This window comes from Grus americana, chromosome 1 (assembly GCF_028858705.1).
Source record: "Grus americana isolate bGruAme1 chromosome 1, bGruAme1.mat, whole genome shotgun sequence".
NCBI lineage: Eukaryota > Metazoa > Chordata > Aves > Gruiformes > Gruidae > Grus > Grus americana.
In genome coordinates this window covers 135,143,326-135,159,616 of record NC_072852.1, presented here as the reverse complement: position 1 = coordinate 135,159,616, position 16,291 = coordinate 135,143,326, and the positions used below count along the sequence as shown (strand labels likewise).

Sequence of the window (16,291 nt, the reverse complement as noted above, 5' to 3'; positions counted from 1 at the left end):
TTACATCTTAATTAAGCTCTAAGAAAGAGCATTTTCAGACTGTTATAAGCCAAGCAAGTTTCTCTCTGCCACATGTAAGCATGCATTACCTATAGATGCCAGTATGATGAGTACCTCATAAATAGAAATGACCGCATTGAATGGTAAACTTTGTCCCTCGTTATTGTTACCTCCAAATTAAAACATTAACAAAAAATGTGCAGAGTTCAGGCTTTCCTGATTAACTGCAGGTGCACAGTACTAATATTCATTTGCCTACCTTAACTATAATGTTGATTTTTATCTTAATTGGCTTTATTCAGTTTATATGCCCTGGGGGATGGATTTGGCTTCATATCATTATTCTCTTTCATTGGAACAATTGAATATCGAAGTGCAAACAAAGTATGTGTGCTCTTATTTAAGACGGTGCAATTGCTTTTCTGATCACATTATTTGCAATATGAAATAAACTAATTTTTTTCTTTTCTTTTTTTTTTTTTCTTTTGACGAGGAGGTGAACTTTATCTCACGACCTATAAATGAACAGACGTTTTTTATTACTATTTTTAATTTTTTTTCATCTAAAGAGTTAACAGTGTTTTTGGTGGTTTTTTCCCCCCTTCCACCCAGGCAGTGATTAGATTGTCCAGTAGGTGGCTGGCATTCTCCGGCGCTCGCCGGCGGCTCCGCCGGAATTACCGCAGTCATTTAAGCAAGCCTGCTCTCATCATGGGAAGCAGGGGAAGAATTGACGTCCAGAAGATCCTGCCTATAGGATCCGAGCCGTCAGCGGAGCCCTGCTTTTTCCTGACTTTAAATCCCGCTGGCGAGTGCAGGTACAGAAAGCCGGGAGAGATTGGCAATGCAGTGTGACAGCAAGTACCAAAAGTTCTTGCTTTTTGTAATTCCCTTGTTTTGGACTCGGTTCTGCTCAGCAGACCTGAAGCTGGGAATTTAACAAGCCTCGATTTTGAAAATGCCTCCCACTTACTGCTCTTTGAATTTGATAAATGGCCTTCCAGAGCTGAGGAGTACCTAACAGCGAGACAAGTCAATAAGGAAAAGGCAAGTTTCAGGATTCAAACTCTGCTAAAAGATGTTCTCCTTTCACCTTATGGAAACAGTACTGTTAAGCAAGCTGCAGTTGCTTTTTGGTTTGTTTATTTTCAAGATGTGTGACAAAGTGATATGACTTTCACAAAGTGATATGACTTTTAAACTCTTCTGACTGATTAAAGCCAGCAAGCAGCAGCAAAATTAAAGCAGTACATTTTATTCAAGGATTTTCAAAGACGAAAGTTGTCTTCTGAGAAGAGCAAAGTGGGACAATGGCATCTGGAGAATGCCTTCTGCTAGACCTAGAAACAGATAACTTCATTCTCTACAACATCTCTGTCAACCAGAGTGCAAACCTCTCCCTCCTCGGTGACGACTGGTTCTACCCAGCGTTCCTCTACGCCATCCCCACCATCTACGGGATCATCATTTTGATAGGCCTTATTGGCAATATCACTTTGATTAAGATCTTCTGTACCGTGAAATCCATGAGAAATGTCCCTAATTTGTTCATCTCCAGTTTGGCTCTGGGAGATCTGCTGCTTTTAGTGACTTGCGTGCCCGTGGATGCCAGCAGGTACCTTGCTGACGAGTGGCTCTTCGGCAGGACTGGATGCAAACTTATCCCCTTCATACAGCTCACTTCTGTAGGGGTGTCAGTCTTTACTCTCACTGCTCTCTCGGCTGACAGGTAAGCTGGCTGCTGTGGCCTTGAAAAGAAGTCTGCGTATTTACGACTCCATAAAATGCACGATTACGAATGCATATTTTCAGGTAACAAGTATATTTTTAACCTAATGAGGGAAGAAGAACAACTTTGGTTAATTTCTGGTGGTTACGAGCACACAGCTTGAGGATAAGGAGGCAGACTGTATGCAGGATACTTTTTCTAGGCTAAACTAAATGTTTGTGCAGTTTAGCTAACAGTCTAGCTTAATTAAAAGAAAAAAAAAAAAAAAGAGCAGATCAAGCTAAAGACCAGAGAGAGAATACCATTAATGAAGGAAGCTCTGTTAAAAGATAGCATGTTCATATTTGCCCAAAAGATAATTGATCCATATTTCATGAAGTGTGAAGGCACTGGAACAGCAATTTAAAGTGCAGTTAGAATCAATTCTTTCTAGTGGCTTGCTTCCTTAAGGCTAATTACATGTGAGGCAGTATTTCATGAAATATGTTCCAAATATTCAAATAAAGATGCCTGAAGCCAGGCATCTCAGTTCACTATAGCCAGTATATTTCCCTTGATTAAACCGTCTGCTCCTTATCCAATCAAAACTGATCTGTGCTGTTGGTTTGGAAACTTTGTCTTCCAATAATGTTTGGTAAAAATAACATGTAATAGCTACGCTATTTTAGAATATGTGAAAACAAGTTTTTTAAGAAATTATATGCTTCTAATAAGCCAACTCTATTTTAGATTTCTGTGAGGCTTTGGAAAACTGTCTCAGAGCATTCAGATTCAAAAGACATTTTAATTTGAATATTATTTGGAAGGATGAAGCCTACTTTTCTGGAAAGGTTTTAAGTATCTGACTGTCGGCTTTTATAGAAACTCCTGTGTACGTCAGAGAAGCCAGGATATTTTGCTTCTAATCTGGATGCTTCAGAAAGTGATTAAGGAATACACTGTAATCATGCTAAAGTTATAAGATCTCACAAAAGTACTAAGATTTCCGATGAGAAAAGTATTTCAGTTTTGTTTTGCTCAAAAAAGACCTGAGGATTGTATTTCTTCGTGACAAAGAAGTGAAACTAGGTTTGCTTTAGGTGGTCCCTTTCATGCCACTCTGTGTCTCTCCTCCTAACCTCCCACTTTAAAACACCAGACTATTTTTGTTCAGTTTTCAAGGTGGTTTGTACACATATTTCAATATATAGTATGTGGTCTCAAGGAAACCAGGTGACTCTATAGTGTTTCAGAGACAGAACGGTCAATTTGTTTATTAACTCCTCCATGTTGGTGTACGCATAAAAATAGCACTGTCTGCCCTAACAGCAGATGACAAATAGGCCTATGTGTAGACAAAGGTCTTCAAGCAATTTGCTCTGAAAGAGTTGGGAAAATAGGAAAAGTGCACAAGTCCTTTAGTAAAGGACCACCTACACTTTCAGTCCTGAGTTTCATGTGGTGGCTAGACCCCCCCTGCCTGGTCTGAAGAGAATGTTAGGAAAATAGTAGGTATTTCTCCAGGAAACTCATCTTTTCAAAGCTTTAATATGTAAGCTGTTTTAAGGAGTGTCAGGAAAAGAAAAATGCTTCATAAAGAAGATTATGTTAGACAGATTTGTTACTATCTGATCACGTGCCACATAAAGTAAACATTGCAAATGCTTTTACTGAGCAGCACATCAATAGCATTTTTTGCCTGAAGTGAGCAAACAGAACAGAAAACAGCACCTGTGGCAAGCTTAGGTTTTTGGTGACTTTAAATTCTCAACTTCAGCTTCATCTGGATCCTGTTAACCATCATGCCACACTGGTAATCAAACTTTACCACACTTTCCAATGCCACTTGGCTATAAGGGAGACAGGCATGCATGTGGGAGAAGACTATGTTCCCATTTCCAAGGGATCATTATACCCTATTCTAATGCATCTGTTGTCCACTGCAGGAGAAAATAACAAAACTTTTGCCTTTATTAGATCTATGAATCTTACATACTGGGGTCGTTTCACAGACAACCATTTCTGAGGTCAGATGTGGTGTTGCACGAAAGATGAGCAGCAGCTCAGCCCTGCAGGGAAACACGTGCAGAAGATAGGGGCATGGTGGTGAGACCAGGGTAACACAAGGACTAGGGAGACCAGCAGGTAAGACTGCTCAGGCATGGCTCATCTCACTTGGTTTTTGCTGTGTGAGGTGAGGAGCCACTCCAGGATAGTCAGAAAGGTTTTCCCTAGTCCATGGAAAGAGACATCTCCAGAGGAGACAGGACAAATCACGATATCAGGATGCCTATCTCCCTCCTTGGGTATAGAGGAAGCGTTGCTGGATTAGATGCCCATATCTGAGATGACTAATGTTCAGTGACATGAACCCTACCTGACACGCTCACACGAGGCATGTCAATGTCCCTGTTCTCATGAATCAAAGCCATGGACCATGGGAGAGAAAAACATAAACCATCTGCTGTGAATAGCATCACATGCCACTGTCTCTAAGGAAAGGGAAACTTATCAGTGCGCTGCAGACCTTTTGTCTATAATTCATCATCTACAAAAAATAATAATAAAAAAACCTCAGTTCCAGTCTTCTTCCATTAACAAAGGCAAGTGGGAGCAACCTTCCCAGCATTACTGAAGGTATTGTGGTGATGCTTAGAGAGACCTGGCATCTCTGGGATCAGAGATCTGCTGTGTAAAGAAAAGCATTGGAATATGATACAACAGGGTCATTTCCAAAGAGATGACCATCAAAATACAAGATGAAAGGCAGTGGGAAGGTGTGATGGGCAGATATAGTACATGAGAGAGAAGTGAGACACGTATGCTACCATGTTACAACAACTGTACAAATCGTCTTGGTGACTTTGGATCATCTTCTGAAAATGAGGGGCTCAGTTATAACAGATTTTTGCACCACATCATGGGTGCAAGGGTGTACCTTCCTGAGGTACACTTTTATGCTTTCCATTTCCACTTTCCCATGTGTTGGGTAGGGTTAATAATATCAAATCTGTCATCTGCTGGTGACTGCAAATACTCGGCTAAGCGCCAACCTCCACCACAGAGCACCTAATGCTGCCTGGTGGTTTGGCCTGCCGAGACCTGGTGGGTGTCCAGAGGACTGACTGCTCACATGCAAACTTTTATCAAGTAGAAACAGAGAGACAAAGTGCTTACTTCAGCTTTTCCTGCAGCGGGAGCCTCCCAGTTGGCAAGTTGCTCTGTGTGCATACGCACGCACGTGAGCATGCCTGCACAGGTTTGGTTAGGTAGGGCATAGCCAAAGGGTCCCCTGGTGCTTAGGCTGTCTCTGTGTACAATCATGAGACCCCATCAGACTAAGGTTAAGTTATTCAAGAGTGTCTGGGAGAAAGGGCAAAGAAGAGTTAACAATATTAGAAATTTATTTTCTGTGGGACTACTCCCCTGGCTGCAGGGAGCTTGCATCTGTCTAGCTGCACTTGCAGGAGCAGTGGGAGCTGTTGGCGAGACCTGTTTTCCTGCAAGCCTGGCAAATTTGCAGAGCAGCCCTGAGAGGGTTAAGGCCTGCGGTGTGCTTACAGCCACCCTCCATGAGTGATAAGGCGCCAGGGCTGAGTATACAACGGCGAGGAAGCAGGCAGCCCATGCGTGTGTATGCGTGTTTGTGTGTTTTAGAAGGACTGTAAATGAGGTTGGCAGGGGAAGGACATCTGTCTGCCCTGCTGCTCTGCTCTGTGGAGGCAGCGGGTTTCTTCAGCTGCTGCTCAGCTCATCCCCACAAAGAGGGAGTTTGAGTTCGCCCGCCTGCCTGCCCTCCTCCTCCTCCTCGGTGCGAGGGGAAGGGGTATAGAGGAGCCTGTGAGAGCAGTCACACCTGGGCCACTAGCCCAGGCAGAAAAGCCAAGGCTGGCTCAGCAAGTGACAGGAAATTAAGGAAAATCTTTACGCAGTAAGAGGAAAAGCAGCCCATTTAATTGCCCTTGTCATGGGAAACATCTTTATTTAATTGACTATTTCTCCCATGAGTGACAAGGTTTATACATTTGCATTTGAATTACCCAAGCCGTCAAGCACTGATCATACTTCCCCACTGTTTTGCTGAGATGGTAAAAAATCGAAATACCCTGGTGCTCATGCAGTGAAACCTTTCTGAAGTAATGCTGTTTTTACAAGCACACAGCAGAGTAAGTGTAAAGCTTAACTGGAGTTTGCAAGCAACATCTTTACTTTAAGCACCTTGGATTATCCGGATTTTAGTGCTGGAAAACTATAGCAATGCCTGCCAGCTGGAGCTGCTGGCCTGTGGTGGAAGTGAGACGCATGGGGTGACATTACAGGTGACATTAGGTGGCTTACCTTGGTAAGACCAACTGCAGACAGCAGGAATTGCAGTTGCATGGGAGCCCTGAGCCCTGAAATGAGGACATTAGTTTTGGAAATGTTGACCTCAGTGCTTGGATGCAGGCATGGATGCAGGGATGCTGTGGTGCTTCCAGCTGTGCTGAGTCCCTTGGAGCAGGTCACAGCCACAATTTTTGATGTTCTTCTGAACTCATGTGACAGTTTGTTTATCTAAGAAAACTTCAAACAAACCTCTGTCCCAAAAAAACAGTGGTGGAAGGAAAGAAACAAATCTAGAATTTCTGGAAAGATGTTTTTAAATATGCAAAATCTTTGTTTAGTAGACTCATCTCTTCCGTGATTTGGATGTCTCCAGCCCCTACTACTAATATTATGTACAATACCAAAGGAGGACTGATATCTATATGTCAGTTCATTTGTTTTATTTTACAATCACTGGATTATGTCTCCACAAGAGGATTAAGGGAAGTGTGCCACCCTAAAATAAAGCTATGGAAAGCCAAACCAGATTTCCATTGAGTTGATTTACAGAGTGATACTTTATTTATCTTAATAACATCAGTTGTAAAGTGTCAGGTCCACAGTGGTTTTATTCTGGGAATAAAGTGGAATTTATTCTGATCAGTCTAGTAACAGCATTCATGAAATCCCTTCAGGTCACTAAGGCACTATTTTGGGTCAATTTACTTGGGCTGTAATTTACTGTGCAGACTCAGGAAGGTTTTGAAAGGGTGATGGAGAAAGCCACTCTGAACTACCAGAGACCCTCTAATCTGGTCAACATGAGTCGGCAGAATGATACCCCCACATGTGAATTTTGGATCCACTGACGTGATCTCAGCCAGAACATCGGCCCTTCCAGATGAAAAGAAAAACGGAGGGACTTCAGACCCCAGCCCAAAGCCTTCCTTCCCACTGAAGCACTGGGCAGCCCCTCCTCGACCCTTGCCGCTGGCACGGTGTCCGTGCTGCTGCTCTTCCTCTGCTGATGGCACAGGGTACGCGCAGAGAGAGATACATGTGTCTCCCTCAGCCGATGTACAGTCTTAGATCCTGTGTTGCTGACCACTGTGTCAATACAATATAAACACTCTTAACACTCTTGGGTTTAGCTCTCATTTCCTCAGCTCCTGCATCCGTCTGCACCAAGAGAAACAGATCAAACAGCACAAACTTTCTGAATATCTTGATTAGCTGGAGCAGATGGCCAAAACACAATAGATGCACTTGTATAACCAGGAACATTAGAGCTCCCATTTATATCAGTGGGACTGCTGCGCAAATCCGAGGTTAGAGTCAGTGCTAATGTGCCAGAGACTGTCAATATTTAAGCAATCAAAAGGAAGAAAAGTTGGATTACCTATTGTTTACATTTCAGTAAAACCTAAAAACCCCAATCAGTTGTCATGGTCTCACGGTACGAGGTGCTGTACACACCATTAATAAGGAGAGTGACTGGCCGCGGAGAATTTGCCAACTGTGTGTCAGACTGAACACGGTGGGCTGGGACATCAGCATCGCTGCAGTAAGCCCACGGTGGTCCTGTCAGCTCAGGTGTTAGTACTTGGTGTTCAGATATGGACAACAGCCTGGTGAAAAAGAGTAGAAGAAGTTGAGCTGAAAAAGGAGATGCAGGCACAGCCTGTCCTGTATGTGCAGTGAAGCACCCAGTAGCTGCTTTCCTCACAGACAGCCCTTGCAATAACCTGTTTTCCTTTTATTTTGAAAAGAGACTCCAGCTCTAGCCCTGCTGAGTCCCCTCGCCTTGTTTCTCACCAAGTCTGCACCCACATGCCCACCTTACCCCATGCCATGTAAGACACCAGGGGCCAAGAGATGCTGTCTGAGCTCCTGCTCATAGCAGGCTCTTCATCCACCCCCACACTGCCTACTGCATATGACCTCAGGTACAGCAGGGGATTTCGGCATCCAGAAGACCAACCTGTGCCCTGGGGCAGAAAATGAAGATGGTGCCTGGGGCCAAAAGGCAGCAAGGCAATTGCTATGCTGTAGATAAAGGCAGAAATCTGGACTTCCTTGCAGGAAACTCCTCTCTTGATGCCAGGCTAGTGATGAGTTTAACCAGAGTGCAGAAGACTGTGGAGTGTCAAAGGGAGAAATGTTGTCAGAGCTCTGCCCAACCTGTCCTTGCCTGCCTTCCATCTACGGCCAGTCTCTGCAGCTCCATGGGAAAGCAGGAGAGAACACAGTACCATGGCACCCTGAGAGGAAAAGCTGTTTCTTCACACTTGCAGACAGCCCTGAAGCATGAGATTTAGACATGGATGGTCGAATGACCTGGGAGAGCCAGAGATGCGGATGCTGAGCTAGCACTGACTGCACTCACCATTCGGTTCAGCAGCTTTTCTTGCCCCTACCCGTGCACAGAGGCTGATGAATATCTCATACCATTTTCATTAAAACAGATCTTTTCAGTGACATCAGGCAATTTTCTGAGTATTCAGACTACAGGGGTACATATCACCTTGTCCACCTCATGTGCATCCTGTTATCCTCATTGCTTAGAACTTATGTCATATTTCAAATCAAAATTTATCTAACCTCTAACTGCTGCATAATAACCTAACTAATAGCACAACTGAAAGGCTGAGAAAGTTAGGGTTGTTCAGCCTGGAGAAGAGAAGGCTCCAGGGAGACATTATAGGGGCCTTTCAATATATAAAGGGAATTTATAAGAAAAAGACTTTACCAAGGCCTATAGGGACAGGACAAGGGGCAACAGTTTTAAACTGAAAGAGGATAGGTTTAGATTGGACATAAGGAAGAAACCTTTTTACAGTGAGGGTGGTGAGACACTGGAACAGGTTGCCCAGAGACGTTGTGGATGCCCCATCGCTGGAACGTTTAAGGTGAGGTTGGGGCTCAGAGCAACCTGATCTAGTGAATGATGTCCCTGTCCATGGCAGGACTGGATGATCTTTAAAGGTCCTGTCCAACCCAAACCATATTGTGATTCTATGATAAGAGCAGTCAAGGATAGCACTAGATTTTTCAGCCCCAACTTGCAGCTGAAATTTCATATGGAGGTGATGGTCTCTTATGGCATCTATGTTTACCGAAGCCACGGAAAGGACTGGATACTAGCTAGCTCAGGTACTAATTACACTAAAGCCATGACACAGTGAGAATGGCACAGGATATCTCATTTCGTCAGGTGCAGAAGAGATGCTCCAATGTGTTCTCTTGGTCTCCTCTTTCCTTGAAAGATCCCCAATTTTTTGGCATAATCTGCTCACTTGTGTCTTAGATACACTATTTTGCACCCGGCTGAGTTAAAATGGCTTCTGTTAGACTATGGGCATTTATCCCAATGACTGGTCAGCCACTGTGTCATCTGCAAACTTTCCCAGCAAAGGTTTTATAGCCTGCTCAAGGCAGCTGATATACTCAATAAATAGCACTGCAGCTAGAGCAGGTTCCCAGGACCCAGGCTAGAAATGGTTCCACACATCTGAAACCTTTTTACTGGTATGTTTGGGGACCTGCTGGGGAGGCCATGGGGCTTGTTGTTGCCACCTAGCACAGCTCCATCTCCCAGGCCAGGACTGCTAATTTTAACCCTTGTCCCATGGGAGAGGAGCTGAGATTGCATGGGCATGGATAGGGGAGGGAGGACTACGTGTGCTCTGGCACACACGTGTACATATCTACATGCACAGTCAACCATGCCAATGTGCCCATGGAGGTTGTGCCTCCCTTGTTCTCCAGCATGGCCCATACCCTTTTTATATCACCTACAATATTGTGAAAAAAACCAAACACACACCTAAATCTGCCATGCATTAAACAAGACAGGCTTATACTAATTATCATCTGTTAGTAGGATTAACCGCTCCATTATTCAATTTACAACTGGCCTTGGGCAACCCAAATACTTGCAGTTTTCTCGGTCCCACCTTGCAGTTTTCTGAACATCACAACTTTGGAGCCACTTCTAGGAAATTTCTCCACTTTTTCAAGATCTGTAAAAAAATTAACACTGGTTGCTCCCCAGCTGGTTCCTTTAACAATCTTAAGTGTAAATTACTCAAGCCTGCTGGTGTGAACATGTTTTGTGTTAGCAGATGTTGGCTCACATCTTCAATACAGCTGACAAGTTTTCTGCTGCATCTATAGCACTGCGCACACAGTATAGATACCTCCTCTACATTTGGTCTTAAAGACAAATGTCTAGTCATTGCTTTTCACCTTGTCTCATCATTGTTCATATCTTCACCATTTATGTGTGTGCCTGACTTACTGATTTCTTTTTTTTTTTTTTTTGTTCCTGATGTATTTAAAATGCACATTTGTCTGTTACACAGTGACCTTTGATATTTTGTTGGCTCCTCCAGCTTCCCTTATCAGTCACCAGCATTTTTAAACTCCGATATTTGCTGTCATTTGCTTTTGCTTTTTTCCCATCTGCTGTATATTGATTTTTTTAATTACTTCTTTGAGATTTTAACATGACTCCTCATTTTCTCTTATTCAGGGCAGCTTTTTGCCCTGCACATTTTTTTCAGGGAGAAACAGGCGAGACAAGGGAGGAGGCTGGGGGTCAGCTACTAATGTATTGTTAGCATTGCCCCCTTTACATTTATGTTCCCAGTCAATTGATCTGACAGCTGCTTTTAACTTTAGGAAACCTGCTTCTCTGAAGTCCCTTATATATATATTTATTCTCTTTCCACAAAATTAAGATAAGCACACCATGGCTGCTGTAGCTTAAGGAACTGCTAATTTTTAGGTCAACAATGAACTCTTCTTTCTCTCTCAGAACAAGGCAGAATATTGATTTATTGCATATCACAGGCAAGACTTTTTAGGTTGAGAAACTGCCATTTTTAGAAACTCCAATGAATTTCTGTAACTGCCTCTGTGAGATATCCAACAATTAGACCATGTGTTTAGCTTACCCAGTGGTGCTGGTTTTATGCACTGAAGATGCATTCTCTCTTTCAAGAGAAATAAGGCTGATTCTCTAGTGAGATGAGGGGTCCATGTCTGAGGCCCCACCTTTAGTTGCCCTGGTAAGAGTTCAATCCGCAGGCACTCCGAGCTCATGGTCCCATGCCATTGACAACCCTGGAGACTTGGGCCGAGACAGCAAAGCCTGGGATGGAAAGCATCACTAGGACTTGCTCCTTCCCATGCCTGGTGGCCCAGGCGCCAGCACCATCCCTCCCAGCTCAGCTCCGGATGCACATCACCTTGCAAACCCGGCACCAGTGAGCTGCTCCGCCAGGACACGAGTGTGAGCATGGGCACATCCCTCTGCCTGTACTGGGCTCTGAGCACGTAGAAACGTGTGCAGAGATCAGCTGGGGCTGAGGAGCTGGAGCATTGGCCGTGTGGGGGAACTTGCTGGTTTTGAAGTCAAAGGATATTTTTAAATTAATGGGTCCCACCTGTCCCTCAGGCAACAGGTCTCACAGCCAATTGCAAGGACTGCGGCAAGCTGTGATGCTGGCCCCATTGAAATCTTTCACTTGGGATTGGGGTTTTATTCAGAGACTTGGCTGAAGATCACCTACAGGGAATAAATACCCTGGGTGCAAAGTGGATCTTTCTAATAAGGAAAGCATCGTCCATGAGACACTCACTATTTCCTGCAGTAACCTTTACATCCATTATTTTCCATATGTATAGTTAATTTCTGAAATATTTAATGCTCTAGATGGTCATGATTAGGAATAACAGAGTTGCTATCAAATGGTTACTACTTAAGCTCTCCTTTCCCAATGTGCAGTGCAGTTCAATGGTCTCTTTTAGATTGGATATTAGGAAAAATTTCTTCACCAAAAGAGTGGTCAGGCATTGGAACAGGGTGCCCAGAGAGGTGCTGGAGTCACCATCCCTGGAGGTGTTCAAAAAACATGTAGACATGACACTTCGGGACACGGTTTAGTAAGCATGGTGGTGTTGGGTTGACAATTGGACTTGATGATCTTAGAGGTCTTTTCCAACCTTAATGATTCCATGATTCTATGATTCTAATATACTCTGTCTCCATTTTGACATTAGCCATTCGTGGTCTGGGATTCCCATTCATCCAGATTCCGGGATGATGTAGCAGTATGCAGGTATACAGACTGAAATTTGAACACACACTTCAAAAAGTGAGAACTATGTCTCTTCTGTCAATGCATCCTTCTTCTTCCCATTTAAATGTTAATTAATAAAAAGAGAAAGAAAGTAGGCAGTACCTGCCAATGTATGTAAGACTAGCCCATTAGACATGTCTTTGTGCCCGTATGCAATTTACTAAAGTAAAGATTTTAATAACAGATGTTCAGCCAAGAATTATGCATAAAAATGATAATCTTAACTAAGTATGCGTAAAACAGATAGACCCAGAATAGATTGTTGGAGTGTGTTGATGGGTTAGACAGTCTAGCAATTTTGTGGATTTATTGAATCATTTGTCTTCACAGCTATAAATATTCATAACATGTATAGTGGAAACAATAAAGAAAGTTTGGAGCATTGCATTTCTCATAAATTTCTTCAGATATTTAGTAAGACTTTTTCTTTGCTTTCCAAGTGTGACTTCACAGTCAACAAGGCTCCAAGTGCTTCATTTATGCAGTCTTTGCCTAGCATCAACTTTTTCTCTGTTGCTTGAGGCTTTTTTTGCATGGCAATTGAGCAAGTCCTTCATGTTATGTGGGCAAAACAATAATGTGATACTAGTAGAACATAATTACAAAATTTTAATGAGGTTTTCATTCAGCCTATTCATGGGCCAAGACAAGATCAATGTGTGCGCAACAAGCTTACAAATGGGAACAGATGACTGGGGATCAGAGAAACTGTGAATTGCACATCTTTCTCCCTCTTTTGGTTACGGGTGGGAACAGAAGAAATATGGGGACATGCTGACTGAGAGGCAGTTCTTTCATCATTACAATAGCAAGTGGCGGCAATTTCAGGAGCTCATTTTCTAGAGCTGGGAAGAACTCAGCGTTTTCACTTCACAGCAATTTACATGACTATTTTTGTAAGACATCAGTCCATTCCAACTAATCTCTGCTCTTTTATTTAAGTTTCAGGGTCACATTAGCCCACCATCTCAAAATAGAGCTCAGCTTAAACAGATTCAAAAGTTTGTAAGTGGATTTTTCTCACTTCAGAGAAAAAACAGAAAGCGGCAATATGGTAAATCTTTCCACCAGCCTGATGCAGTCTAAACAGTGGGGTTGGTAATGAAGCAAGGGTGGGCAAGCCTTCTGAAATTTTGTTTGAACAGGTTTTAATACTCTTGGTTTTTAAACCATTATGCAAATTCAGGAATGGGGCCCAGGATCTTTTTTATGTAAACAGAGTAAGACATAGTAATGGATGATACTATTTGGAGGAAACTTTCCTCAAAACTTAAGTATCTCCTGGAAATTCGTTTTCAAGGGGCAGTGTCCCATTTCCATGTAGGAAAGATGGGGAGGATTTTTTTTCTCTTCTTATGTTTCTTGCAAGCTTGAAGTTCAGCTGCAGGAAGATAGGTGTTCTTGGAAGGACTGTGATAAAAAAGAGCAGTACTCTGTGGCAGAGCCTGTTTCAGCCATTTTCTCTTGCTACACTCCCACTGCTGACAAAAGTAAGGAAGAAAGAGTTATGAAAGCAACTTAGTGCCTCTTTTAAAGTCAGATTCAATAGATGAGAGGGATGTAGTGGCCAGAACATAGCTTCTATGCAATCCTCACTGTCATATTCAGTCACCAGGAACATCTCGGACAGCCTCTTACCTGTGTGACCAGCCGCCTTTGCTGCCATGAGGGAGGGATGTTTCTTTCCAATTACCCCTGGCAGCAGCTGGAATCACACACCAGCATGTTCTACTATAAGACCCTCAGCCTGTGGCCACAAAGGTACTATTATTACACAGGGCACAAATGATTTTGGCTGAAATTAGGATCTACTGTTGTACCACTTGTAAAGATACTGCAGAAGGTGGTATCTCCCAGCCTAAAAAAAAGCCTGTCTCTTCTTTTTTGCAGCCCAAACCTAAAATACCTACAATGAGGGCTGTTGTATGGGCCGTCTATACTAGCTTTAATTGCTGACATAAGGGACGAGGGAAAGGCATTAATACAAAGCAAACACAGAAGAGGAAAGCAAGCTCAGGCTGCTTACAGCATCAGCTTCCCTGCATAGCATAAAGATACCTCCCTAAAAAAACAAAAAACAGACGGTGAGACATATGGAGATAATTTAAAATCCAAGGAAAATATCTGATTTTCCTCCTGTGCTTTAGTTGTTTTAATTTAATTTTTGTGGCTGTTGTAGCAGGCACAAATAAGTGGATGAAGGTGACAGGAATAAAACACGAGAATGTACTGAAGCTGCCACCTTAGGGATAAGGTCCTTTCTTGCCCAGTGTGATAGCAAAATTGCCACCCTTCGTATCTCTATGCTTAGAAACGTATAGGCAGTATGGTTTTGAAGGCAAAGCCTGCTTATACTTCAGCTGATGTGTATTTTCTTGGCTCAGCTGAGGACCTCAAAGGTGGCTAAAATATTTTGCACCAGCAGAGAAGCTGCATCTAGGAAACTGTAAGATCCATTTGGGGCCTTATTTTGATCTGTGTCTTTGGAGAGTATATCTGTAACTGTCTTTTTCATGATAAAGCTGCTGCCGTGTTTATATCTGAAGTTCCAGCTTTGGGGCTAAGTGTACGGTATTAACCAATGTTTGCATAGTTAAAGTTTTAGAGTACATTAGGTGGTGTTATCATTTGTTACATTATTATTAACACAAGGATAATGACAGAGTTTTCCAGTTTCCCAGGCATATTAACCTCAGTGGAAAAAGTATTTACCACAGAAAAGCCTTGTGTGTGTCACATTTTAGCGGTTTATGGTCATGTCAGGAGTTTTGGTTGTGAAAAACAATTATTTAATGAGCATGATACAGATCCTAAGAGACATGTATAAGACATTTTCCAGGATTCAACAGAGAGGCACGCGCTCTGTGGGCTCCTACCAATCCCCTATGAATTCTGGGGATTAGGTTAAGAAGTGATGATGCATTATACGTTATTGAATTCTGACATTCCGGGTTGAGGCAACCCACTCACCAGACTCCTCTTGGAAGCCTGGAGACTGACCTGAAGAAGAGGGACAGCACTGGAACCATTGTGGCTGGTGGAGGGGAGGATTGCCCTGTGGGGTGAATCCTCACAGTGCCTCATGAACTGTGATGATAATAACTGCACCTAAAACAGCCCCACGTGTAATTTCTTTGTGTGGGCTTCTTTGCATGAGACTGCAAGACACAGAGATACCTGGCATCCATCCTGGCCAGAAACTCATTGGCAGCTGCTGTGCATGAGGCAGGTTGCTGCTTCACCAGCACAGTGGGAACAGAGAAGTTCAAAGACTGAGCAGTAGTAAAGGTCAACGTCTCTTTCATATCTCCTATCAGATCGGCAACCCAGTCATTTTCATCTGGGCCGTTTAACAACTGGAGAGAGATTGAGTTGACACAAGTTCTTGACTGAATCATTTTTTATTCAACTGAATCTTCAGAAGGCATATTTTTCTTTTTAAGTTTTGGCCTTTGTTGTAGGGCATGAATCGTACCTCTGGTTTATAATCTTTTTCAAAAATTTCTGTTAAAGCGGATCAAGAAAGGAGTTCAGCTGAAAAAAAAGCATTATCAAATAATAATTAGAGGGACTGAAGGCGAGAGCAAGCAGAGGTCCAGGACCACATCTGAATCTACCGCAGACAAGCTGAGCATGCAATGTGACATGTACTCTCAGAGCCCATGTTACTGCATGAGTTGAAAATAATGCTGTCGTAAGACTTTTGTATGAGGGCTCACTCGGCTGGCCACCTAGGTGCATGACTCCACTAAGGTACAGAGGCATATTCATCAATGTCCTCTTCAAAGTGGATTGGATTATTCAAATGCTGGATGTTAAGTATGGGAAAATTACTTACCTCAGGCTCATGCCTAAGTTTAGCCATCTAAAATTAGCTATGAAACTAGTCGCCTTATTGCCTGGGCTCCGTCTACAGAAAGGAGAAAGAGGGGCTACTCCAGAGGACTTAACACCACACTCCTCTCAGTCACCTATTTCTGGCTTGGAGGAATCACGGCCCAGAGTTGCTTCTTTCTCTCCACTGACTACAGCAGCTGCCTAGGCAGATGCCCTGCATTTGGGCAGCTGTAGTAGATAAGATGCATGGCATCACCATGGTCTAATGCAGACACAGAGAAATGGATTCAATTCA

The 16,291-nt window shown here is 43.0% G+C and overlaps 1 protein-coding gene across 1 annotated transcript in view; it reads left to right on the top strand.

Moving 5' to 3' along the window:
- Positions 1 to 778: 778 nt before the first annotated feature.
- The window catches only part of GRPR (gastrin releasing peptide receptor), a 28,581-nt gene continuing 13,068 nt past the window's right edge, over positions 779 to 16,291 (top strand). The window contains exon 1 of the mRNA XM_054813224.1: positions 779 to 1,729. Within this exon, the coding sequence (XP_054669199.1) occupies positions 1,311 to 1,729 (419 nt within the window). The 5' untranslated portion in view covers positions 779 to 1,310. The remainder of the gene's footprint in view (positions 1,730 to 16,291) is intronic.